At 50.0% G+C, this 26,047-nt stretch overlaps 1 protein-coding gene across 13 annotated transcripts in view; it reads left to right on the forward strand.

Annotated features, from left to right (window-relative positions):
- The first annotated feature begins 98 nt into the window (after positions 1-98).
- Positions 99-26,047, forward strand: part of GRAMD2A (GRAM domain containing 2A) — a 30,997-nt gene continuing 5,048 nt past the window's right edge. The window contains exons 1-9 of one of the 13 annotated variants that reach the window (XM_074328230.2): positions 8,208-8,697; positions 11,745-11,941; positions 12,343-12,529; positions 22,644-22,736; positions 23,572-23,629; positions 23,973-24,048; positions 24,689-24,792; positions 25,384-25,482; positions 25,614-25,685. In XM_074328230.2, coding sequence (XP_074184331.1) covers positions 22,654-22,736; positions 23,572-23,629; positions 23,973-24,048; positions 24,689-24,792; positions 25,384-25,482; positions 25,614-25,685 — 492 coding nt within the window. In that variant the 5' untranslated portion in view covers positions 8,208-8,697; positions 11,745-11,941; positions 12,343-12,529; positions 22,644-22,653. Of the gene's footprint in view, positions 334-1,943; positions 2,149-8,206; positions 8,698-11,744; positions 11,942-12,316; positions 12,530-20,563; positions 20,651-21,367; positions 22,382-22,643; positions 22,737-23,390; positions 23,630-23,972; positions 24,049-24,688; positions 24,793-25,383; positions 25,483-25,613; positions 25,686-26,047 lie in introns of those variants that run through there. The other 12 variants (XM_019736027.3, XM_019736023.3, XM_019736026.3 and 9 more) reach the window with 12 other exon arrangements.

The raw sequence follows: 26,047 nt of genomic DNA on the forward strand, positions 1-26,047 counted from the left end.
CTGGAAGGGCGGAGGAGGAAGAAACGAGGGGCAGGGCTCTCGCTGTCAGGGGCAGGAGGTGCAGACCCAGGCCTTGGCCTTGGTTCAGACTTTCCAGTCTGGAGTAACGAGCGGTGCGATCTGCGCGGCGCTTGGGCCCCACCTGTGTCTGGCGAGGGGAAGGGCCCGCCAATGAGCAAGGCCCGTCCCACTCGGGCAGCCAATGGGCGGGAGGAGGCGGGCCCTCGGCGGGCGGGGGCGGGCAGGCGCTCCGACCCGCGCTGGGTTCCCGGCGCTCGCTGGAGGCTCCGCGATGACCGCTCTGAGCATGGGCGAAGCCGCCGAGGCGGGCAGGTAAGGGGCTGCGGCCCGCATGCCAGGCTCAGGGCCCCGGAGGTTGCCGCGAAGAGCGGGACGGCCCGCTGCGCCTGGGTGCCTTCTGCCCCGGGGGCAGGCACTTCCCCGCCTCCGGAATGCGGGCTCCGCTCTAGAGCTGCGCGGAGCGGGCCCCGGCGCCTCGGGGGCTGCAGAGTGGTCGCGCCGGGGCACATTGTCCGGGCTGTCTGCGCTCCGCTCGAAGTGTCGGGACATTGGGGATGAGGAACGTCTGGGCGGCATAAGGGCGGCGGAAGGCACCATCCGTGGGACGCCTCCAATGGTCCACACCCCACCCCTCGCGAACATCGCTGTTCATTCATTCATATATTCATTCATGCATGCATTCATTCCCCAGCCATATCTACCCCCAGTTTGGACTGCCCCCCACACAAAGGCTGGCGCTTCCCTGCTGGCCCCCGGGTGGAGGGAGGGGTGTCAGCCTCTCTCCCCTTCCAGCGGGGTCTTGTAGTTGTAGCGGCCTGCGGAGGCCCAGGAGGCAGCGTGGAGCTGTCCCAGCACGACTCGGCCGCACCCGTGCGTCAGGCCCGTCCCGGTCGGGCGGGCTGGGGCCGGTCTCTCAGCCTCGAGATCTGATCCAAAGTCTCCCTGGGAGGACAGAAAGTTCTTGCAGCTGGGGAAGGGGCAAGGAGGCAGGGCAGATGGGAGGTGGCGTTTCAGGTGACATCAAGAATTGTGGCCTCTGCCCCCTAAGGTCTTGGAGCCCTGGGGGTGGGGTTATTTGGGGGAAGACAGAGCCAGTGGATGAGGCTGTAAGTTCCTGCCCTTGCCCAGGTCCCAGGTCCCACAGTCTGAGCTCTGGAGGGCAGCCTGGCACCTCTGGCCACTAGCTGTGGGGCAGGTGGGGTGAATGTGTGCCTTGTGCCCACTCCACCGGTATGTGGAGCTGGTGGAATGCTTCAGGGTTCCCTCTGGCCTGTCCCCAAAGAGGCTGGTGGGGTTCCACCGAGCTGTCATTTGCCCTTTGCTTTGCTTGCTCCTCCCCACCCCATGATTGTTTGGCGTCAGGCTCCTAGGGAATGACAGAGAGTGCCCTGGCCATCTGTGATGTCTTTGCCCCCTGTATACCTCCAGCGGGCTCTGAAGGCCAGCTCTTTTGAGAGCAAAGTCATCCGGGGTTGCAGGAAGAGATGGGTGAGGTCGGTCCCTCCCATCCTGCAGTGAGGGGGCCAGTGTGCCCTCTCTGCAGCCCTCTGATCACACTGGCTGGAGTCCAGTCCAGTCCACGCTGGCAGACAGGGCCAGTTAAGCAGTGAGCATCTCTGGAGCAAATGGGCCAAACTTGACAGGCTGCCACTGATCTTCCAGGAGAGTTTCTGCTGAGGCCAAATCAAAGTTCTCCTTCCTGACTTGCCTGTGGGAGAATGCTCTGAATAGCTTAGAGGGGACAGCCCAGGCCCTGTCCATGCCTTGCTGTTATTGGTTGCTTTCAAATGCCTGAGCTTAGGCAAATCCTCTAAGCCTCAGTGCAGACCAGAAAGACTCATGTGCCAGTTCATCCACCTAGGATGCCCCCTGGGGTTGAGGTCAAGATGCTTTTAAGCCAGCCAGCCTCGCTCAAGCTCTTCCCTGGGCCAGCGAGGGTGGCTCTGCCCAGTCCTTAACCGGGTTAAGCCACGCGTTTGGCTCTTGAATGCCACATACCATATTTATCAGACGAGCATGAAGAGCCTCTCCGGGAACCAGAAGTGAGTTCTCAGCCTCATGTGACTATTTTGCTGTGACTTGGGGACAAATCAGTTGCCCTCTCTGGGCCTTCTTTGCCATCATAAGGTAGGCCCCCTAAAAGCCCTCCTCCATGCGGTCATTCAGTGATTCTGCTACCTAGCCTGTTTCCCCTCAATTTCTGAAGGCCTTTTATTTCTTTACATCATTTCTTCTTTGTTATGACTACCTATGGAAAGCCCATGAAGACGAGAACAGTTCAGCATTCCACTTTGGTGTCCAGCTTCAGACGCTGGACACCAGAAAATCCTTTGTTCTTCTCCTCTCCTGAGAAGTGAAAAATCATTCTTTGGCATGAAGTGCACCTTGGCCACTGTGCTGCTATTCACCTGGGCCACAGGGCATTGATCAGTCACCACCTGTTATCACCAGCCTTTGAAGCTTTGATTAATTCCCCAGCTGTTTACCAATGTAGGGCAGGAAGGAAGAGGGGGAGGGCAGAAGCCCCTGGATGTGGAGCTTCTGGGTAATTCAGAAGGAAGTACCTCCCCGAGGAGGACCTGCCTGCTGCTGCACGGAGGCCAGAAGGAAGGCATTGTTCCCCAGAGTACAAGCCTCTCCAGGGCAAATTGGTTCCTCCTGTCTCCCCTACCACTGCACGTTTTTATTAGTATAGGAAAGCTTGGTCGTAATTTAGGACTGGAGTGTTTCAATAACTTGTGGAGGTTGAATCAAGCTTCAGGTCCTTGTCCTAAATTAGTGTTTCTTCAGGTGATGTTTAAAATCCACTAGAAAATCACATTGTTCATTTTTAAAAGGGACATAAGTTTTTGGCTGGCATTATTTTTTAAAATATGAAATAAAACGCACATAAAGAATTCGTTTAAACCAAACATGAATTGCTTTTCCTCTTAATGTGTTGACATGGCACATCAATGGTATATTAAATAATTGTCAAAATCCCACTGGTATTTCATTTCATTGGTGTTCCTTTTTTCTCTGACTTAGGGTCAGAGAAGCAGCATAGGTGCTGAGCAAACAACTGTGACTGGTTCTAAGAATGTTTTTCTGTCCCTTCTATAGAAAAAAAATTAAATATTTCTGGCATGCGTTAACATTAATCAAATTACTCGAAACTTGCCCACAATTACCAGGGCCACACAAAATGCTATTTTAAAATAATTTTGGAATTTGTAAGGCCTACCCAACATTTTATTTCAAAATAATTCAACAACAATACCTCAGAATTGATATTCATACTGGGCTTTCTTGATTACCAAACAAGTTGAAAAATGTTTATATTTTTAAAAATATAACTACAATACCATTTTCACATCTAAAAAAATAACAGTAGCTCGTTAAAATCATCAGATACCTAGTCAACATTTTAAAGTTCCCCCATCATCTCATGAATGTTTTTGTACCATTAATTTATTTTAATAAGGATCCAAATGAGGTTTTACAATTGGCTGGCGCATTGAATTTATATATCTGTATCTGTATAATCTCTTGTAATCTTAAAATTCCCTTTCCATTTCTTCTTCTTTGTTGTTGCAATTTACTTGTTGAAGAAACAGGATTATTTGTCCTATACCATTTCCCAGTTTGTTGATGTTGTTTAAAAGATTCCTCTGACTCCTTTATTTCCTGTAAATAGAGAGTTGGATCTACAAGTTGCTCAGAATCAAGAGGTTTTGAGCACTTGAGGAAGCATATAAGGTCTGATTATTTCTCTTTAGAGGATGCTAGGCAGCCATTGATGATTATTTCATTTAGACCCATTGTTTCATTAGAGATTGCAAAATGGTATTACTCTAATTCTATCACTCTTTCATCAATTATTAGCTTGGATCTTTCTATAAAAAGAAATATCTCCTTTTATGTTACCCTGAGGTATAGCTAGGACTAGAAAGATAGAATTAAAAACTTAACTCTTTCTTTTATTTACAAATTTCAAAATAAAGAGATGGGTCCCTAGTATTCACCAAAGGTGACCAGTAAGTTATTTTTGTATTATTATAATCTCATGGATTTAAGCAGATTTGATATGTTTCAGTCCATTGTAGACATCATTCTTAGTGATGCTCAAATTGTCCCATCTTCAAGTTGGCTCTTGAATCCTTGTGTCATGACCTCAGTCTTTGATGGCTTCCTTGCTTTCTGGTATGATTAGATATTTTTATGTTCATTTGTGCATTTCCTGCTCCAAACCTGGAATCAGCCATTTTTCCAAGGAGTGCTGGTTCCTTTTAGTGGAAAATGGTATTTAGAGACCACAGTCTAAGCATCAAGAGTGTTTGTTGTTAGGGTGTTCGGTGTTTTTTAAAATACTCAGTTTTGAAATTTATGTTTTAGATTCATTTTGTTGCTGATCAAATTGGAGTTGTGTGTGCTATCATTTTGGAAGTCATGGGCTACATTAAACATCTGATAAAAGTGAAATGCTCTCTTTCCAGAAACAGGCTCCTTTGTTCAGACACAACAATTTTGCCCCAAATTCCAGGAGTTTACAAACCTATCCTGCAACACTTGCCTGGACTCTGGGGTCCATTAGACTATCAATCGGTGTCCATAAAGATGGAGGAGGACTGGGGAGGACAGGAAATAGCCAGTTGGCCCCATGCAAAAGCAGCAGTGGGAAAGCTAATGGGTCTTGCAGTATTAGACCCAGAAGAGAGGTTAGGAGTGGCCATGGCCCAGACTCTGCACTGGTCACACCACAATGGAGCTCTCGTTTTATCAAGGAAGGAACATGGTGATAAAGATTTGTGCCTTGGTGAAAGATCACTAGATAGATCACCATTTGGGTGTTGGAAAGAACTTTCTAATGATATACGTGGATGACATTCACATGTAGTAGGCACATTATAAGTTGGTGCAAAAGTAATTGCAGTTTTTGCAATTATTTTTAACCTTTTAAACCGCAATTACTTTTGCACCAACCTAATATAAAACAGAGTCACATCTGGCCCCCTTACGGTTCTCTGGCTGTGTCATGGCCTGGTACACGTAGGAGCTCACCAAAAGTTAGTTTCCCCAGTGCGCCTCCAGCTTCAAGAATCTAAGACTAGGACTGTCAGATAATTCAGCTCTGGCTCTAAGAAAAACTTGATCTGTTTTTCTTTTCAAGGTGCAAAGTTCATTTTAAAAAAATAAAGTATTTTGAGATAACTGTAGACTCACATGCAATTGTATGAAATAATACAGAGATCTCATGTACCTTTCACCCAACTTCTCCCTGTGGTCACATCCTGTGTGACAATAGCTGAATAGCACAACCAGAAAATTGACATTGATATAATCCATTGACCTGGTTCTGTTGACCTGGTTCAGATTTCCAGTTTTACATGCACATGTATGTGCGTGTGTGTGTGTGTGTGTGTGTGTGTTTAGTTTTGTGCTGTTTTACCACATCTGAGGATTTCGTAAAATTCATTTTTAAAATCAGTTTCTTTTTCTGTTGGATTCTAAGGGTTTTCATGAAGGAAGAATAAAGTTTTAGGAATTTGGAATTTCAGAGGCATCTCTTGGTTAACATGGCTGTGTCCTGGTAACACGTTTTTTTCTTGCTGCATCCTTCTCCTTTCTTTTAATTCTTTTCACCAAATGGAAATAGTTTTTTCATTGTGATCGTAAAATTCAAGTAAAGTATAGGAAAAGTATAAAGAAGAAAATAAAAAAACACCTAACATCCCAACTCATGGAGAAAAATGTTGTTAGAATTTTGGTGAGCGTCCTTCCCACACAAGTTTTATTATGCATACTGTTCTATATAATGCTTTTTCCAAGGTTATGTAATGCTATCCTTTCATGTTAATATGGACTTATTTTTAAGAAATAACTTGATAAATATCATTTTAATAGTTCCATAGCCTTCCAGTTTATGAATAAACTATAATTTGTTCATGCCCTATTGTTGTTGTTTTTTCTCTTCTAACTTCACTTCAGTGAAGATTCTTATACGTTTAAATTTGTGTCCAATTATTTTCTCAGAATAAATTGTTAGAAGTGGAATTTCTGGGTCTGACAGGTAGCTACATATAAAATGTATCTAACCTTCTCATACTGTCCTACACACAGTAGTGTGTGAGATTGCCCTTCACCAACATGTCAATCAACAGTAGATATTATTAAACTTTTAAGCCTTTGAAATTAAATAAGTAAAAAAAGATATAATTTCTACACTTTATTTTATTTTTAAATACCTTTAGTGTTTTTGCTGATTTTAAAAGTATTGGATGCCTGTTATAATAAGTTCAAACAAATCAGAAATTATACAGTGAAAATCACCCCATAATTCTCCCTGAGATATAATCACTGTTGTTTGATATATACTCTTTAAAGATTTTTAAAAATTTTATAAATGGATTATATTTTACTTATTAATCTGTACTACTTTTCACTAAAGAACACATTTTGCACTTTTTTCCATATTATCAAATGCAGCTATACTCATAGGAATCTATTACATTGATAAAATATGATTTTGGTATTTCTATTCCCCCCATAATTGTTAACCATATGAATATACATTTTTGCCTACTTGCCCGCTCATTTTCTTATACCAAGTTCTGTGAAATGGAGTTGTTGGATCAAAGGATTTGTATTTCTTCAGGCATTTGATATGTGTCGGAAAGGTTAACTCAGTTTTCAGTCTCTTTGTAGGATATAAAGAATGATTATTTTGCACATTCTTGGTTATCTTGAGCACTGTAATTTTTTAAATGTTTACCAACATGATGGGTAAGAAAACAATTTCTTCTTTTGTGACTTGCCTGTTCATATTCTTTACTCACTTTCCTATGAGATTGTTTACCTTTTTCTTATTGACTTGGATGAGCTCATTATATGTCAAAAAATACCAATCCTTCATCAGTTTAAATTTTGATATACACAAGTTTTAAATTTTTATGTGATTACATTTTTTCTTTCATGTGTTCTGGGTTTTATATCTTGTTTAGAAAGGCCTTTCTCATATTTTAATATTCTCTTCCATTTTATTTTGTTCTTCATTGATTTAGAAAATATTTGGATGTTTAATCTACCTGGAATTTATTTTTGTGAATGGTGTGAGGTCGCCAATTGCCCCAATACCTTTTGTTGCACAATTCATTCTTCTCTTACTTATTTGAAATACCTTCTTAATTATATACTAAATTCTCAGATACCCATCGATCACGTTCTGGACTCCCTCTGATGTTCTATCGCTCTATTAATCTTTCCTAAACCAGTAAATACCATGTAATTTTAATTGCTCTAGGTTTGTTGTTTGTTCTGACATCTGGTAGGGCAAAACTCTTGCATTAAATGTACTTCTTTAAAACTTTGAATCTTCAAACTCAAGAACAGAGTTTATCTCTCCATTTATTCAAGTCTCCTTTTATGTCACTTTAAAAATGTTTGTGGTTTTCTTCTGATTTTTGTTTTTACATTTTAAAAGGTTATTCTTGGGTGTCTTACATGTATTGTGGACATCTGAAAGTCATTTTCCCAAATATATTTTATAACAGTTTATAGCTGTTGGTCTACAGAGAAACTACTGATTTTTAAAATGTTGATCTTAAACCACTATAATAATAATTAACTCCGTAAGGTTTCATTATGTGTCTATCCCAGACACAGCTCTGCCTAGCCCAGTGCCCAAATGTAAGAGTATCTGGGCCACTTGCTCACGTTTTTCAGTTGGTTATATGTCCTCTTGGTAGTTTATCTTACCATCTTTCACATAACAAGCATCTTTTTAATCTATAAACCTTTCCTTTCTTTTTCTTGCCTTTATTCAATGGTAGAACCTCCAGAACAATATTGAATAATGGTGGTGAGAACCGGCATTCCTAGGGGGTTTCCATCATTTAGAAAATCTGGGGTTTACCCCAGAGGAGGAGGTCCCAGGACCCAGCAATCTCCTGAAGACTAGGTCATCGCTCAGGAATCTAAACCCTTAGCAGCAGCACAGTTTCGGGGAGCCGAGCCGGCTGGAGCCTGCGGCAGGGCGCGGAGCCGGGCCTGCTTGGGGCGTCCCAAATCTCAGCCAGCTGCCTGGTTTGGCTCTAGGCTCCTATCCAAGAGGGGTTCCCTGATGGGGCGCAGGCTCCCTTGGCAAGGAGGCCAGGAGGTGTGGGCGCAGCTGCTGCATTCCTCACAGCGCCCCCAGTCTGCGCCAACTTACTCCTGAGGACCCACCAGCCCCCACCAACGTGTGGGCCGGGCGGACGCGCGGGATCTTTGGCGCCGGGGCAGTGCTGGAATTCTGGGTGTGGCTGCCCTCTCAGCGCAGAAAATGGACTTGTGGTTCCCTGGCTGCGACAGATAGAACCCAGGGGTAGAGGAGCGTCAGGGGAGGATGGCTGGAGAAGGGTGGTCCCGGCAGTGAGGCTGCGGGCAAGGACAGCGCCTTCTCCCTCCCCTCAGGGGACCTGGAGAGGAACGTCCAATCCCTCTCCTTCTCATCCTCCGGTATCTCTGTGGTCTTTCACTGGGAGGAAGGCAGGACCAGGGCTGCTGTGATGCTGAGCTGGCGGCTGAGCTGAGTGTTCAGCTGTGTTCAGCAGCATCCGCACTTGTGCTCCGAGGCCTGTCCCCACTGTCCATCTCTGGGATGCAGTCGCTGGCTTGGGAAGGTGGAAGGAGGAGCAGGCCTTTGGCACCCGAGTCTCGGTTCGTACCCCGCCCCCTACCGCCCCGAAATTGTCCTGGTTAAAGCTCCCCATCCCCTACTGGTTGCTAAAGCCAGTGACTGCCTTTCAGTCTTCTTCTACCGGGCCTCTCAGCACACTGCACTGTTTCCCCATGCCTCCTCTTTGAAACGCTCCTTGGGCATTCACCACCGGCTGTACACCGGTTTTCTTGCTACCTCTCTGCCCCTCTCTGCTAATCTCCTTGGGAGACTCCTCTTCCTGCTTCAGACAATCTGTAAGTGCTGTGGTTCTTGAGGTCCCAGACTTGTCACTTCCCCCTCCCCCTCCTCCTGGAGATACAGGGGGCCCTCGCCCTTTCTATCCTGGATCCTCTGGCTTCACATCCCTGAATTCAGTCAACCAGGGGTGGAACATATAGGGCGAGGGGCAGGCGGGGGGATCCCAGAAGCTTCCAAAAGCAGAACTTGACTTTGCCACGCAGGGAGCACCACTCTGAATTCACGTGAATGTAGTGCTGTGTAGGCGTACCAGCCGTGGTGCATGTGCCAATATAGGTGATGTGCACACAGGACAGCATTTTATATAAGGGAGTTGAGCATCCTTGGATTTTGGTATCCGCAGGGAGGTGGGGGCCTGGAATCAATCCCCTCTCGGATACCGAGGGACGACTATATAATTCACACACCATAAAATTCACCATTTTAAAGTGTACAATTCAGTGGCTTTTAGTGTATTCACAAAGCTGTGCAACCACCATCACTAACAGCTTCATCACCCCTCCAAAAAACCCTGTGCCCATTGGTCACTTCCCATATCCCTCTCACCTCAGCCTCTGGGAAGAGCTGATCTACTTTCTGTCTCTATGGGTTTGCCAATTCTGGACATTTCCGGTACAGGGAAACATACAATATTTGCTCTTTTGTAATCGGCTTCTTTCACTTAGCATAATGTTTTTAAGGTTCATTCATGCTATAACATGTATCAGTACTTAGTATCTTTTTGTGGTTGAATTATATTCCACTGTATGGATATACCACATTTTGTTTATCCATTCATCAGTTGATGGGTATTTGGGTTGTTTACATTTTTTGGCTGTTCTGATAATAATAATTATCATAATACAATGAGCATTCGTGTATAGATTTTGTGTGCACATGTTTTCAGTTCTCTTGGGTATATACCTAGGAGTGGAATTGTAGGGTCATATAGTAATTCTGTATAACCATTTGAGGAACCACCAAACTGTTTTCCAAAGTGCTTGCACCAGCAATCTCTGAGGGTTCCAATTTCTCCACACCCTCACCAACACCTGATATGGAGTATAGCCTCCTAGTGGGTGTGAAGTGGTATCTCATTGTGGTTTTGATTTGTATTTCCCCATGACTAATGAGGCTGAGCAACTTTTCATGTATTTATTGGTCTTTGTTGTCTTCTTTGGAAAAATATTTATTCAAACATTTGACCATTTTAGTTGGATTATTTGTCTTTTTATTGTTCAGTTTTAAGAGTCCTTTTGTTAAAAAAAGGTTTTAATTGTGGTTAAGAAAAACACGTAACATAAAAATGATCATCTTAACCATTTCTAAGTTCATCGGTATGGCACAGTTGTGTTAAGTATATTTACATTGTTGTGCAATCCATCTCCAGAACTTTTGCAAAACTGAACTTGCAAAACTGAAACTCTATACCCCTTAAATAACTTTCCACGTTCCCCTCCCTTCAACCCTGGCAACCACCATTCTACTTTCTGCCTCTATGAATTTGACTACTCCAAATACTTCATATAAGTGGAATCACACGGTGTTTGTGTTTTTTGTGACTGGTTTAGTTCACTGAGCATAATATCTTCGAGGTTGTAAGAGTTCTTTGTATATTCTGGATACTAACTAGTCTCTTATCGGATATATGATTTGCAATTTTCTCCCATCTGTAGGCTGTCTTTTCACTTTCTTGATGATATCGTTAGCAGCACAAAAGTTTCTAATTTTGATAAAGTTCAGTTTATCTGTTTTTTCATGTGTGTGTGGTTTTGGTGTCTTATCTTAAGAGACCATTGTCTAATCGAAGGTCACAAAGATTTACACCTATGTTTCCTTCTAAGAGTTTAATAGTTTTTGGCTCTAACATTTTTGAGTTACTTTTTGTATATGGTGTGAGATTGGGGTCCAACTTAATTCTTTTGCGTGTGGATATCCAGGTGTCCCAGCACCATTGTTGAAAAGACTGTTCTTTCCCCAATTGAATTGGTCTTGGCACCATTGTTGATAGCTTTTCTTCTTTATGTACCCGTTTTCTGTGGGGGTCTTCCTAGCTCCTGTACCCCTCCTTGGGACAATAACTCAGAAAGATATCCCTCCAGCCTGGACCTTTCATCTGAGCCTTTTACCCACATATAGCTTGACACCTCCATTTCAATGTTTCTCACACGTGTTCAGGACTGAACTAATGATTGTTTCCTTCAAAGATGTTCTTTTTCCAGTACGTTATCCCGTTTTGTCTCAGCAAAACAGAACAGTATCCTACTTGCTTAAACCAGAAATCTAGAGTCATATTTGACACTTTTCCCCTTACGCTTCATGTCCAATTGATCACCAAGTCAGGTAGATTCTATTTGGAAATATATATTCGGAATCCATCCCTGGCCCTCCATCATCACTGCCACCAAATCTGAGATTATTTCTCTGCTGAAATACAGTCTCCTAACTGACCTGTCTCCCTGGAAAAGTTTAAACATACAAAAGAGGAGACCGTTGTAGGGTGGACCCCCATGTATCCATCACCCAGCTACAGTAACCACCAACATAAGGTTGTCCCTATTTCATCAATATTCACCCTCTGCTCCACCTCCTTTGGATTACTTTGAAGCAAATCTGTGTATCAGAGTGATCTCTGTAATATGCAAATTGATGGTGTATTTCCCTGTTTAAATCCCTTCATTGGCTCCCCATTGCTTTTAAGAGAATGATGAAATCCTTACTGGAGCCCACAGGGTCCGGCGTGATTTAGCTCTGCCAACCTCTCCCCGCCTTGTTGCTCACCACTTCACTCTTCATCTGTACCTTTCAGACAGAAAGGTTCTGTTTGTGTTCCTCAAACATGCCACGCACCTCTGGCCTCAGGAGCTTGGCACCTCGTAACCCCTCTACAGTGAGCCATGTCCAACTCCCTGCAACCATCCTTAACCCCATCTGATCAGCACCCATTGCCGTCAGCTGAAATGCTGCTGTCTCTTCAGGGACTTCTTCACTACTCTCCATGGCTCGGTGAGGACTCCCTGACAGAGGTCCTCCTGGGACACTGCTTTTCTTTGATAACATATGTTTCACAGTTGGAATGAATTGTGTATTGATTTTTATAAATATTTGGTTCATGTCTGCCTCTCCCACCAGGTGGTTTGGGAATAGTAGTTGCCTTATCCCTCTCGGCATACCCAGCACTTACACAGAGCTGAGCGAATAGAAGCATTCAGTTGGTGTTTGCAGGAGGGAGGCAGAGAGGCCGACCGCCCTTTGGGGACTGTGCTCCTGCCAACCTCTCCTGGGACAGGGGTTCTTCTGACCACAGAGGGCCAGTGGCTATCGGCAGGCCACCCAGTGCCCGGCTCTGTTTTTCCCTCCGACATTTGCTTTCCCTCCTAGGCTGAGACTTTCTTGCCCCTTTGCAGAGGAGTAACTGAGGCCCAGAAAGAGAGAGTGGCTCCCCCAGACCCCTCAGCAGTGAGAGGTACTTCCAGGCCTGCCTCCCTGCCTTCCTGCCCCCACACCCAGGCTCTTCAGGACCCTGAGATGCCTTCGACCTGCCTGTGTCCTGAGATGAGCCTGGTGGGTCCACAGGGCCAGAGTGATTCCGAGGTGGGTACCACACGGTGGTTGGAGTGGGGTGCACTGGCTGGTATCCATGGATGGACAGAGCTGACTTGTCCCCAGAATAGCCACACCTTCTGGCAGCCTTGCGTGGGGGCATCTGAGTGGCTGAGGCTGTCTGTGCCCCCCCGGCCAGCCCGGCAGAAGGTGGCCACCGGAGCACAGGGGCGCTCTGTTTCTGACTGAATGCAAGTCTGTTTTTAGACCTGAATGACCAGCTTCTTGTCTGGAAACGGCCAGGCCCCAAGTGGCCTGCCAAGAAAAAGTGGTCTGTGACCAGGTCCAGGGGTGCCAGCTTACACAGATGCAGCTACAGCAGTAGGCACCACGAGACAGGGCCAGCAATAGGAGGGTGCTCTGCAGAACCAACCGACTGCTCCAGGGTACGGCCTGGCCTTCCTAGGAAATCCTGGCTACTCCCAGGGGCATGTCGTCTGGGTGTCAGCTGTTTGTATCCTCTGTCTCCCTGGGAACTGTTCTCCTCTGCAGGCCTTTGAGCTCTGGCCAGGAAGGGGGCAGCAACTGCTGGCCTCAGACCTCTGGTGGAGGGAGGAGAAGAGCTCTGGCGGGAGCGCCTCAGGGCTCAGGAGGGCTGGGAGGCAGTCCCTGGGTGTGGCCCAGGTGTAGCGAGGGCCCTGCTCCCAGGGGAAAGGTTTAGTCATGCAGCACATGTATGGAGCTTTGACGGTGCAGTTTGGGGCCCTGTGGTGCCTCCACCTCTGCTTCCCATGGGGATCCTTCGAAGGCATCCTTCAAGTGACATGATGGGGCTCGGGGTCAACACAGCTCTCGGTGGTGCTGGTCGGGGGGGTGAGGCTCAGTGGGCAAGGCTGTGCGAACTGGCCCCCTCCCCAGGGCGGGCCGTGACCTCTCAGCTCTTCACAGCAGCCCGGGAGACCTACAGGTCCAGGAGGGGTTTTTTCCCCATTTACAGAGGGCAGTGACGGTCAGGAAAAGCCAGAAGCAAACTTGAGTGAGCTGCTCTCACACCAGCTCTTGTGTCCTAAAGCCTCACTGCTGCTAAACAAACACAGAGGAACTTTTCAGCAGGAGGCATTTGTTTATTCAATAAATAGTTATTGAGCACTTACTGTATGCCCGAAGCTGTGTGAGGCCCTGGGGTGAGAGACAATAAGACAGTCTAGTGGGGAGATAGCCACATAAACAGGCAGCACAGCCAAGGAAGGTATCTGAGCAGACGGGTGTGGACACAGGCAGGGAGACGTCTGCTTTCCCTGGAGGGCCACGCTGGCCACGCTTCAGGGGGGAGAGGTCCTGGGAGATGAGAACAAGAGGGACTCCACCTTAGGCAGGAAGAGAGCGAAGCAGGGCCCCGAGGAGCTGGGAGGGGCACCTCGTTAGTGCACCTCTCAAGGGCAGGCGAGGCCTCCTGAGCACTTTGGTCTGGAATTCCATCCCTGTGAGGAGCTACACCTTTCTGGGGAGCTGCAACAGCCCAAGCCCAGTTGTAAAGAGGGATTGGGGCCCTTTGACCACGGTTGGTCCAGTCAGCCAAGCAGCTAAGGGCTTGGCTGAGCAGCTCTGGGCTCCACTGAGAGACCTGGGCAGCAGGCAGCGTATTGGCTGCTGAGAGAGGGAGATGGAGCCAGCCTTGCTCTCAGCCCTCCCAGCTCCCACTGGGTGAGAGAATCCAGGCTTTCTGAGATCCTTGTAGGTAGAAGGAGTTCTTAGCTCTAGAGCTCAAAAGGGTCCTTGTTCTGGCTGGATCCAGCCACCCCCAGAGGGCTGGGCCAGCCCACGTCTCCACCTGAGCAACTAGCTCTCCCAGTTCGTTTGGTTCTTTAAGTAGAGGAGATAAAGACTTGGGGTGGGGGGGGTCTGATCTAGGGAACTCCAGTCCCCAGAGGGGCCTCTGCATAGTCATCTCAGCCCAAGAGACCCTCTCTGTCTCCCCCCAGTCCCCGTCCACTGGGGCCTTTGGGGAGAGCTGGGGCCTGGTCTTGAAGCAAGGGAAAGCTATAGGAGAGGGCGGAATTCTACGATCTTCAAGCCCTCCCGACTCTGCCACGTTAGAAAGAGTGTATACTTTCAGCCAGACTGGAGTTTGAATTCAAGCTCCACTGCTTTCCAGTTATGTGTTCAGGAGCAAGGTGCTTTACCTCTCTGGGCCTCAGTTTCCTCATCTGTATAATGGGGAGATGCCATCTCCTTTATAGAACTACAGCTGAACTGAAGATTAGAGGAGATCATGAGCCAGATCTGTTCACCCCCTTGCTCCCCAGGGGCTCCCTCGGCTAATAGGGCTTGACTTAGTTTGCCCAGTGGGGTGGGAGGAGGTATGCTACCACCCAGGCTTGGGTGTCAGACCTCCGTGGAGTCCTGGCCCTGCCAATGGCTATGTGTGGGCAAGTCACTGAACCCAGCTGAGCCTCCGTTCTCTACCCGTGAGATGTGAGTAGTATCACCTGCCCCCATTAATAAGCTAATGACATCACTTGTGTGCCCTGGTTTGCAGTCTTTGAGCCAACCTGGTGTGGGGGTTTCTTGTATGGCTGCAAGCGCTGGGGTACTGGAAGCAGAATTCAAAGTTAATGGGCAGCCACGGGGGCAGACCATCTTTGCTGCCCCCAGACTGGGGGCGTGGTCCATGCCCCCTGCTTCTCTCTGCCCCCGCTTCCCTCACTCTAGGACCGATCCTGGGGTGTACCCAGAGAATCTGCTCCAGCATGCCTGGGCACGGCCTCTGGCTTCACACCTACACATCTCACATTTCCCAGTTAGGACTCATTAGAAAGAGAATCTGATGGGCCTGCTCATCTTTTCACTCTGAAGAGGCTGCTGGTCAGCTTGCGATGGGTCTGGGGCACCCCTGTGGCTCTGTCGGCTGTGGCCAGTGTCATTTGGTACAAACCACGATATCTTGGGAAGCAGGACGTCTGGCACTGCACCTCCCCCTTCATTTCAAAGGTGCCGCAGGTGGTAGAGGGAAACAAGCACATTCCTGGCCCAGGTGTTCTCAAGCTAACTCCTGAGAACAGGGCTGTGGCAGCACCAAGCTGGGCTTGGCGAGCGGGATAACTGGATCAGGACCCAGCACGTGGCCCTCAGCTCAGTGAACCTTACCCTCTTACCTGAGTATGGAATTCAGTTATGGGATCTCCCCCGCTTTTGTACTCAGGAGAAAGGGCAAAGCAGTTGTCCTAGATACAGAATATTAACTGAGAAAATAAAGAGTGAGGCGCAGCTCCTCTGTAAGAAATATTAGAATTACTTTTTGCAAAAGATTACCTTTTACCTTCAAGTTTCAGCATACTGAGGATGAGCCTGACTCTGGCCACATGAGTCCAGTTTCCCTTTGGGAGAGGGCTCTTCAGCTTCTGGGAGGCCTGTCGGGACTATGGCCCTGAGAGAACACAGGGGCACCTGGTAAGGACCCAGTGTGGCTCTGAGCCATCTTTGGCCACACCGGACAGCTGGTTTCTTACTACCTTGGAACAACTTAGCAAACGTGCTCTTAACAGATGAAGGAAATCTCTATTAACAGTGTGATTTCCTATCTTGACAGGGATGTTCCTGGAACTCCAGAGGGGCAGGGTGAAGGCATAGGAGGGTTGGGGTCCTGGAGCCAGAGCCCAGGCGGGACGATTGGCCCCGGGGACCAGGAGCCACAGGAAAGCAGGGGTGAGGGCAGGGTTCATCAGTGGTTTCTTAACACTGGCTGCGGTTGAAGACCAGTCACCTGAGAGAATTTAAAAGCCTGAAGCTGAACATATGCCCAGCTTATGACCCAGCAATTCCAATCTCAAGTATTTACCCACAGCAGTGAATGCCTGTGTCCACAAGACAGGTACTAGAATGTTCATAGCAGCACTTTTGTAACAGGCAAAAACTGGAAACTGCCCAGATGCCTATAATAGTACAATGAAGAAATCAGTTGTAGTATGTCCATAGAATGGAGTTCTAAACCCTAGTGAAATGCAGTTTAAAGCTCCACGCAACCCTGGGTGGATGTCAGCCTATTGTCGAGTGAAAGGCGTCACATAAAAGAGTGGTGTGACTCCATTCAAAGAAGGTCCCCAAGAGGCAGAGGCAGTCTGAGTGGATGGCTTTTCTTGAGGGAGGGCACGGGAGTGGGCAGTGAGGCTGGAAGGCGCAGAGGGGCTTAGGGGCTGGCTTCCAGCTGTGTTCCGTTTGGGAAATGTGCTGAATTATACACTGACTTTACGTGTACTTTTCTATATGTAAATTATACTTCCAATAACAAATTAAAAATACATAGTCACCTGAATGCTATCCCCAGAGGTTCTGATTTAATTGGTCTGAGACATGGCTCAGGCATCTTTTTTTTTTTTGTTCTTTTTAGAAGCTCTACGAGTGATTTCAATGGGTCCCCAACAGGCCACACATTCGAATTAACAGGATGATTTCTTTTCTCTGAAGTAGATGGTGAGCTGTGTGCTGACTAAGAGGCAGAGGTGGATGAGACGGCAGAACCAAGTTGCGGGGGGGGCTTGGAGCAGCACCAAGTTCAGGCCACTGAGCCCCCGTTCCTTCCAGGAAAGGGGTCCCCTCAGCTTCCTGTCCCTAGATGGCTGTTTCCGCGGTCTCTGGGTTTGTGCTCTCAGGCGCCTACGCTAAGATGTGTTTTTTGTTTGGAAGAGAAGGTCTCTCCTTGGTGCCCCTTGGGGCCCAGTGTCCTGGCTGGCTGTGGGCAAAGGTGGAGCTGTCCCTGGCCTGGCCTTGAGAAGAGCTGGCAGGACCCACCAGATGCTCTAGCATCTCACACGTCCACAAGAAGTCCTTGAGAAAGTGTAGGCATCTCCTTGGAGGAGGAGATGCCCAAGGGGGTCCCCATGTGACCACGAAGGCCCAGCTGGCTCAGGCTGCGAGGCCTGGCCCGGCTTCCTGCTTCAGCACCAGCCATGGTACTGCTTCTGCCAGAGGCCTGGAAGGGCCCTGGAGGAGGTGGTTAGGAAGGGTAGGGTGGGGGCAGGAGGCTGGCTAAGCTGGAGGAGTGTTGCCTGGATGTGCCAGAGCCCAGGGGGGTGTGGCCTGGTGGGACCAGGGGCCTGTGCTTTCCCCCAAATACCCCATCCCATCCTGTCTGGGCCACTTAGTCCTCTTCTGTCTGTCGTCTGCCTCCCACCTGAGCTCCCGCTTTGATCAGTCAGCCACGTGGATTGAGTACCTGGCAGGACTGGGCAAGGGCTGGCTGCCTCCCCACAGGCAAGGGCTCCTAGGGGGAGGGGCCCTCTTGTGGGTGACCCATCAGCTCCGGTCCACCCTCCCCCTTCCTGCTGGGTGTCAGTCATTCTCTGTACCTCTTCACTTTTACTGCCTTGCTTTTTTCCTCCTCTCCTCCCTCTTAGTGTGTCATCATCTCCCTTTCTCTGTCTCTCCTTCACTCATTCACATAACAAACACTGGGTGCCTGCTGTGTGCTGGGGACACAGATGTTTAAGACATGCCCCTGGGGGATTTCATACCCCACTGAGGGACGCAGATGTATAAAACGACAAGCACTGTCGGGGTGATAAGTGCTAGGGCAGCAGCATGAAATGGGGACAAGGGACCACAGAGGAGGGACTGGCTGCCTAGCTCTGCAGAGGGAAACCCGGGAAGGCTTCACCAAGGAGGTGACCTTTGAACAGGGGCCTGTAAGGTGACTGGGAATTCCCCAGGGAGATAAGCAGGGGAAGGAATTCCAGTACAGCGAACATGCAGGTGTGAAGGGCTACTGTGGAGAGGAAGCAGAGGGGCTCAGCTGAGCTGCAGGGCTGAGCCTAGAAGGGGAAGCAGGAAGCTCGGGAAGCCCAGCTGAGGAGGCAAGAGGGAACTAAAGAAGGAAACTCAGCAGGAGAGGCACCTGATCAGATCCGGGCCCCAGATGGCCTCTGTTGGCAGTGTGGATGCCACCAAGGCAGAGGGCACGTGTGTAAGGGCAGGGCTGCGGCAGGTGCAGTTAGGAAGCTGTTGTCAGTATCCAGGAAAAAGACGATGGTGGCCGGAGCTTGTGTGGTGCAATGGGAATGGAGAAAGTAGCGGGTATTGTGGGTGAAGCCGTGGCAAGGCTCCGCGGCCTTTGGGATTGGTTGGTTGGGCGGTGGGGAGAGGAATGAGTGGGAGACTCTGGCTCCCACTGGAGGATGGAGCCTGTCAGGGATACCAGTTGCTCAGACGCGAGCAGGCCGGGTACACCTAGCTGGCAGGGCCGAGATGTCAGGGTTAGAGGTGTACATGTGGGAGTGTCTGCCGGGAGAGGCAGCCAGAGCAGAGTGCGTGTGTTGGGTGTCCAGGGGGCCTGGTCCATGAGCTCTGTGGGAGGCGGCTTGACTTCATGTCTGGGTTCCCTGCGCACTGCCTCTCTCCCTCTCCTTACCCCTCTGGGTCTCCTTTCTTGACGGGTCTGGTTTCCTTCCTGACATCTCCGGCCCATCCTGCCCTCTCGGCAGTGTGATGAGCTCAGTAAGTATTTGTAGAAGGGATGAAAGAATGGGCAGGTGGCCTGAGTTCCCGCACTGGCCAGTGACGCTGCAGGGCAGAGTGGGCACCTGCCGGGTCCTCTGGACAGGCGCCCTGCTTTCGGACCAGGCTCAGCAGGGTGAAAGGGCCTCATCGGAGGAGTTGTACAACCTTTTCTACCCCCTTTAAAGTCCAAAATACTGGGCCTCCCCTGTTCCATCCCCCTCATGACAAGAATGATACTTTTTGTGGCTTTGATTGAAAACATAAATATGGATTTGAGGACCCCGATATTATTAACTCCACAATCTGCACGTGGAGGTTGGGTGGAGATGGATGGGCAGGGGTGTAGTCCACAGCAAAGCCCGCAGTTAAGAGCCACTCGCCGGAGGATGTCTATGCAGGGATGGATGGAGGCTGTTACGGGGCCGAGGGACCAGGATAGTTCCCCAGTCTCCAGCTCCTTCGCGGAGCCTCCTTCGTGGCCCTCTGGATGGGCCCAGTTGGTCCCTGGGTGCCCCTCCCCGGCTGGTTATGTGCTGGTGAATGCTTGATGACCACTCGGCCCTAGACCTTTCATTTGGCGTTGCTCCCATTTCTTTATTTTCACTCATCTGAACAAACCAGCACCACAGGGGAGAAGACAAATTAGTAGAAAGTCTGAATCGAAGGTAGTTTTGAAAGCAGTGCGTTTCAGCCACAGCAGGGCCCCTGGATCCACAGCCTTATCAGGACAGCCAGGAGGGGCTTCTCCAGTGCATGGACCTGGAGGCACGGCTTGTAAGCACCCTCCTGATCACACGCCAAGGCCTTGCCTTCAGGGTAGATATTTGAAAGTTGTGTGTCCCCACATGACCCCTGTTTCTTGCTGTGTTTTTCTTCATGGAGACACTGTGGGAAGGTGCACGGCCTTCTTTTGTTTTCCTCCTAGTCCATCACTCCTCCAGCCTCTGCTCTTCACCTTGCTTACACCGTCTCTTCCCGGTCATTCCTCACACGTGTCACAAGTGCCCGTAGCACACTGGTGTTCAAGCTCAGGGGGTTCAGTGAGGGAGGAGGCAGAGTCTCTGAGGTTTGGAGCCCCTGGAGGGGGACAGTCAGAGCTCACTGACAGCAGGGTGCTGTGGGTGACAGCAGGGGCTCCTCCCTAGGCGGGGGGAGGGTAGAGGGAGGGCTCCCCTCCCTGGGCCTGAAGATGAGTGGTTTGGAATCCGTGCAAAGGAATGATTACCCGTGCCAGGTTAGGTTATGGAACCCATGCAACATGATAGTCCTACCCCTTTGGTAAGGCTCAGCTTCCTTTCCTCGAGAAGCCCGTTTGTAACTCTTTCATTCCACAGGGATCTAAGTTCCTGCAGCCCTGACAACTCAAATCACACTCTCCGGGGCCTAAGGGACAGTCTGCCTGCCTCTGAAACCACGGGCCAAGCTCCTTCTTCCCCGTGGGGTCCTGTTTTATCCCCTGGTCTCCAGGCTGGAGGGCTTGTTCTCTAGAGTGGGGCTCATGCCTTTCTCATCCCTGCAGGCCCAGTGGGCTCATGGGCTACAGAGCTCACGCTCTCTAAGGGCTCAGGGGTTTGACCTATACATCTACTGTAGGGGCGTCTCCTATCAAAGTGCTCAAAGCAAGTGAGGAACAGAGAGAGGGAAGAGATGGACAGAACCTGCCACGCAGAAATTAAACAAGTACAGCAACCATACCAGACACAACTAAAAGGCAAATGACAAACTGGGGAAAATACTTGCAAAAATGGTAAACCAAGGATTAATATTCTCAATTAAGAATTTATATAAATCAATGAGAAAAACATGAAGATCCTTATAGACAATTCACAGAAGACACTTCAATGGTTAATATATATTTAGGGGGAAAATGGTCACGATACCAGTAAGCAGAAATGGAAATGAAAACAATATATTCTCTCCTTTCAAATGTGCAAAGGTGAGAAAAAGATAATACCCAGTGTAGGGTTTGGATGTAAGGACATAGGCACCTTCTCACAGTGCTGAGACCTTGTCAATTGGTGCAGCATCTGGAAAGCATTTTGGAAGTGGGTCTAAAGATCCTGAGAAATATTTGTTCTCAATCCACTAATTTCACTTCTGAGAATTTTAGGAATGGATATTGACATGGGGAATTTCTCATAAAATCGTGTTAAATAACAAAAACAGGGCTTACAAATGATATGATATATAATCCCACTCTCATAAATTGTATGTCTATTGTAACTATATCTTTGGGTGATTTGGGGGGGGGGGTTTCTTATGGGTAATTTTGATCGTTGTATTTATATATTTTATATTTTTCATATTTCCTAAAATGAGAAAAGAAAAACCGAGGGGTGGTGGTGGTGGTGGTGGTGGTAGTGGAATCATCTGTGAAATGTGAAATGATAAAACCAAATAAGTCCAGAAATTAACTTTCGGAGTCAAAGGGTCAAATCACTAGTACAACCTGTCACTTTGCAAGATTCCGGAAATATATGCTGATGTATATATCAAAATTCTCTATAGAGGTCACCAGGTTACATGGCTGTGGCTGGGCTGATTTTGTGGGTGAGGTCACCTGCCTCTTCCCTGCGTGACATTGGGTATAGCCTGTTTCCTGGTGGGTCTCAGTTTCCTAATCTGTACAATGGTATGGTCGGAGTCAATAAATAATCAGGGGGGTCAGACTAAATAATCTCTGAGAGCCCTGCAGAGCTCTGCTGAGTCTGTAACTCTGTTCTCGAAGAAGAGAACTTTGACTTGCCCGAGTCACAGAGCCGACAGCGACTAGGATTTGTAGGCTCCAGGTTCCACCTCCTTATCTGTTAAGAGACCACTGCCTAGGACCTTGTTTCCTATCCCCACCACTAAACTGCCCTGCCTTGGCTCTGCTTCTTGCCCCCCCCACCCTTCTTCCCGTCAGCCCCTGGGCCCACTCAGTTGGGGGCTAGTTGGACTGCTCAGGCTTTACTGATTATTCAAATTTGTCTTCCCTGAAGGGGCAGAAAGGGGGGAACCCCATTGTGTGGATCTGTTTAGTGGAGGCACGAACTCACAGACCATTGAGGAGCTGCCTCCCCCTCCCCCCAGGAAAAGGGCCCTCTCTCTGGGACATTTTCGAGATGGTTTGGCTTGAAGGCTGGGCTACTCTGAGTGTCCAAAGGCAACCGATGGCGACTTCCTGGTGGGGCAGCCCCTCCCATCCCCGCCCGCACACCACCTGTGGGCCGACTGGAGTCTTCCCACGCCAGCTCTGATAAGGCTTCCTGTGCTCAGTGTCCTTTCCCAGAACTCGGCCGTTTACAGTAATGCTGCCTGGGCGCCTCAGAAACTTGCTTTCAGCTGGGAGCAGGTCTCAGCGTTCTCCCTCCCAGTGTGCCTCCTTGAGGGTGGGGCCAGCGGCCTAACTCTGCCTGGCGCTTGGATGAGGTAGATTGGTTTGCTTCCAGCCCAGGCATACACTGAACTTCAAGCTTATAGGAAAGATAACTTGTGAGACTCCCAGCCGTCCGCTGCCCCAGAGCCCCCCGGCCAGAGCTGTTGCCTCAGGACTGTGATATCTTCAGCCTCGCCCTGAAAAGCAGGGTTCATTAGGGTGGTGGGCAGAGGCAGCTGCCCTGGGTATGATGGAGCTGGTAGGGCAAGCTGTTCCCATGAACGCCCCCTTCCTGATGGGCCTGTTTCTTCTTAGTAACCACCAGATGCATGGAAAGACGGCTTCTCTGAAGAGCCCTGTGTCCTGCACAGAGAAGCTAGACAGGGACCAGGCACCCCTGAACTCCAGGTGAGGCTCCGCCAAGTCCGATATACATGTGGCGGGTGGGAGCCCTCAGGCCCTGTTAGAAAGGGAACCTTCAGGCTGAGTCAGGGCGTGGGGTCTAGCCCAGCTGCCCAGGGCCTCTTCCTCCCACTCCCAGGCTGTGCACTGGGACCTAGCAGAGTCCAGGCTTCTCAGGTTACCAGCCTCCTCCCCTGCCCACCTGTCCTCAGGCCAACTTGGCTAAGGACAGCTTTTCTGTCAGCACCGCCCCTTTCCCCAGCCTTGGTAGCCTCGTCAGGTCAAGTGAGTCTGCTGAATCCTCACTGCTGAGCTCCAGGCTACCTACCGGGCAGCGGAGGCTACTAAGAGGGCAGACCTGCTGGACCATGGCGCAGGGCCAGGCCCAGAGCCGTGAGCCTGACACCTCCATCTCACCCACTCCCCAAACGGGTCCTCATCCCTGTGCATCCTGCTCATCTATTCTTGGGTGTGCTCCTCTACTTACCCCTTGGCCAGAGCAATGGGGAAGGGTTTTCTCCTGAGCATCTCCTGGAGACCTAGGCTCGGGCTGCGCGTACCTCCCGGGGTGGGGGCCCGCTGCTCACAGCTGTCTGGGAGGAGGGGCTCCTGCGGCCCCTCTGTGTGGCCCTTCGTGCATCCAGTACTACCCTTCCCCAGGGTCGAGCTGTTCACTCACTGTGCCCCTCCTCACTGTGCCCCTGAGCTGGGGCTCCTGAAGGAGGACCCTTCAGTCTCTGGCTCAAGCTTCTGGCTTGAAGCTCGCACAGAACTGGCACTGAGGATACATGGGCAGGACGTGAGGGTTCCTCATTCCTGGAATGGAATGTCTCCTTTGCAGTCTGCACTGGCCACAAGGTTTGAAGGGCGAAGAGATAACGAAGTGCAGGCGAGAAGAGGTAAGTATGTGGAGGCTGACTTCTTGCTGCGCAGCAACGGAGGGGCCTTGGGCTGCCTGAATTCGGTGATTGTTGGCTCCTTGGCCACCAAGAAACCTGAGTGGGGGCCCCCTCCTGGGTGGGAGTGGTGCATCCCCCTCCAGTCGTAGACTTCCTGTCAAGACCCAGCATTACCAGGAGACCAGCTGTGCTTAGAACTCAGCCCCCTCCACCCACTGGCTGTTTCCAGCTGCTTCATGCTAAGCCCCAGGGGCCCGTGGCATTATTTCCTGGTGGCTGGATCAGGGCCCCTTTGGTGGGCTGATCTCCCAGGACTTCTCAGCCCCATCCTGTATGTTTGCAGACACTACTGAGTAAATACAACCAGCAGTACCACAAGCTGTTCAAGGACATCCCCTTGGAGGAGGTGGTTCTCAAAGGTGAGCTGTCTCCCTGGCCTGGCGTGCCTGGACAGGTACCTTAGTGCCCAAGGCCCAGGTCCTGTCCTGGGGCCTCCAAGGCGAGATTTAGAAATGTGAACTGGCTGCCTTTTGCATGTGGTTGGTCCTTTTTTCTTCAAAAGTGTGAGAAGACTGGGCTGGTTTGGGGTATGAGGTAGAATTTGTGAAGGTTTTCTTGAGGAAATGTTATTTGTGTTCTGCTCTAATCAGTGACTGTTCTTTCCTGCTGAGGCCTCTCCCTGAGAACATGAGAGCGTTTGCACAATCAAGGCCCCCTCTGCAGGGCAGGGTAGGGCAGGGTAGGGCAGGGCAGGGGATTCTGCCTGAGGGCGTGAGAATTCAGGCTTGGGGGACCAGGGCAGAAACCTGCCCGGCCCCTTTGGGGCATGGATGGAGAAAATGGAAACATCTCGTAGTCTGCTGTGGGGGGTTTGGGGCAGTTAGGATTTTCAGGAAAGGACTCGGGGTGCTTGAGGGGGGTTGTTTGAGGAGTGGGGCTCTTCTGAGAAAGACAGTCCCTGAGGCTCGACTCTGGACTCCTGTGGGTGAGGACCCCGGCCGGGCCTGGGGCTGCCAGCTGTCCTTGCTCATGGCAGTCTCCTCTCCTGTGACTTCCCAGTGTGCTCCTGTGCCCTCCAGAGGGACCTTCTTCTCCAGGGCCGGCTCTACATCTCCCCCAACTGGCTCTGCTTCCATGCCAGCATCTTTGGCAAGGATATCAAGGTAGTAATGAGTGATAAGAGCTGCCACGGCCCAGGGAGGCCCTGGCCCCAGCCCAGGGAAAAGACGGCCCCCTGCCCTGTGAGCATGCCTGAGTCACACCTGTCCCTCTACACAACAGTGAGGCCGCTCACAGGTTGCAGGCGCAGCTGTGAGGCATCCCACCCGGAGTCATCACTGCCCCTTCCACAACAGGGGCCCCACATGTAGACTCCACATCTGGCCTGAATTGGCCAAGGCAGTTCACAAATTATTCTGCCTCCGAAATGCCTTCAGAGCCAGAGTGGGACGTCATGGTTAGGGGGAGCCATAAGTGTGGTCAGGGCACCCCATTACTAGAGGATGGGATTCACAGAGAAACCTTGACCTCCTGGAAAACAGGGTAAAAGCCTGGCGTGGCATGTGCTGCCAAGGCTGGGCAGGGTGGTGGGGGTAACGGCACGGGGCGCCTGCATGCAGACAGGGAGGCTCAGATACTCTCCCACATGGGGCCGGGCTTGGCTCCTTACAAGCTGGGGCTGGGGCCCTTGCCAGAAGCAAAGGGACCCTGTCCTTGGGAATGAGCCCTGACAGAAGCACGCCTCTCCCCCTCAGGTGGTCATTCCTCTGGTGTCTGTGCAAATGATCAAAAAACACAAGATGGCACGGCTCCTGCCCAATGGCCTGGCCATCACCACCAACACCAACCAGAAGGTCAGTGGGTCTCTGGAACGCACTCCCTGGTCAGACTCCCCAGCCCAGCCCCAGGAGCCCCCCGCCTGACTCGGGCACACTCCTATGTCTCACTTACCCCACCTCTTGCTGTTCTTTTTCCCATGTCCCAGTATATTTTTGTGTCACTGCTCTCCCGGGACAGCGTATATGACATGTTGAGGAGGGTCTGCACTCACCTCCAGGTATGGAGCTTGAGTAGGAGTTAGGCCAGGGAGTCTGGTCAGGCCTGGACTGAGGGCTTGGCTGTCAGGGGAGGTCGACCCATCTGATCCTAGGAAACGGGCAGGGAGATGGGAGTAACAGGCTTGGGCTCAGTGTGTCAGAGGCAGTCCTTGGATTGTGTGTCTGCATTTGTGAGCATCTCTTTGAGGCCAGTGGGCCCTTGTGTGTCCCGTGTATATGCCCTCACTTGTGCTTCCTCAGTTTACAGACAGACAGGAGCATGGGGCTGCTTCCTAGGAGGACTGCAGCTCTTAGGCCTGTGGTGAGGAAGGGGGAGGGGCAGCAGCATGGGAGAGTGGGTTGCTTTGGTTGCCCCTCTGCT

This window comes from Rhinolophus sinicus, chromosome 3 (genome assembly GCF_057876585.1).
Source record: "Rhinolophus sinicus isolate RSI-liver-muscle chromosome 3, RSI-T2T, whole genome shotgun sequence".
NCBI lineage: Eukaryota > Metazoa > Chordata > Mammalia > Chiroptera > Rhinolophidae > Rhinolophus > Rhinolophus sinicus.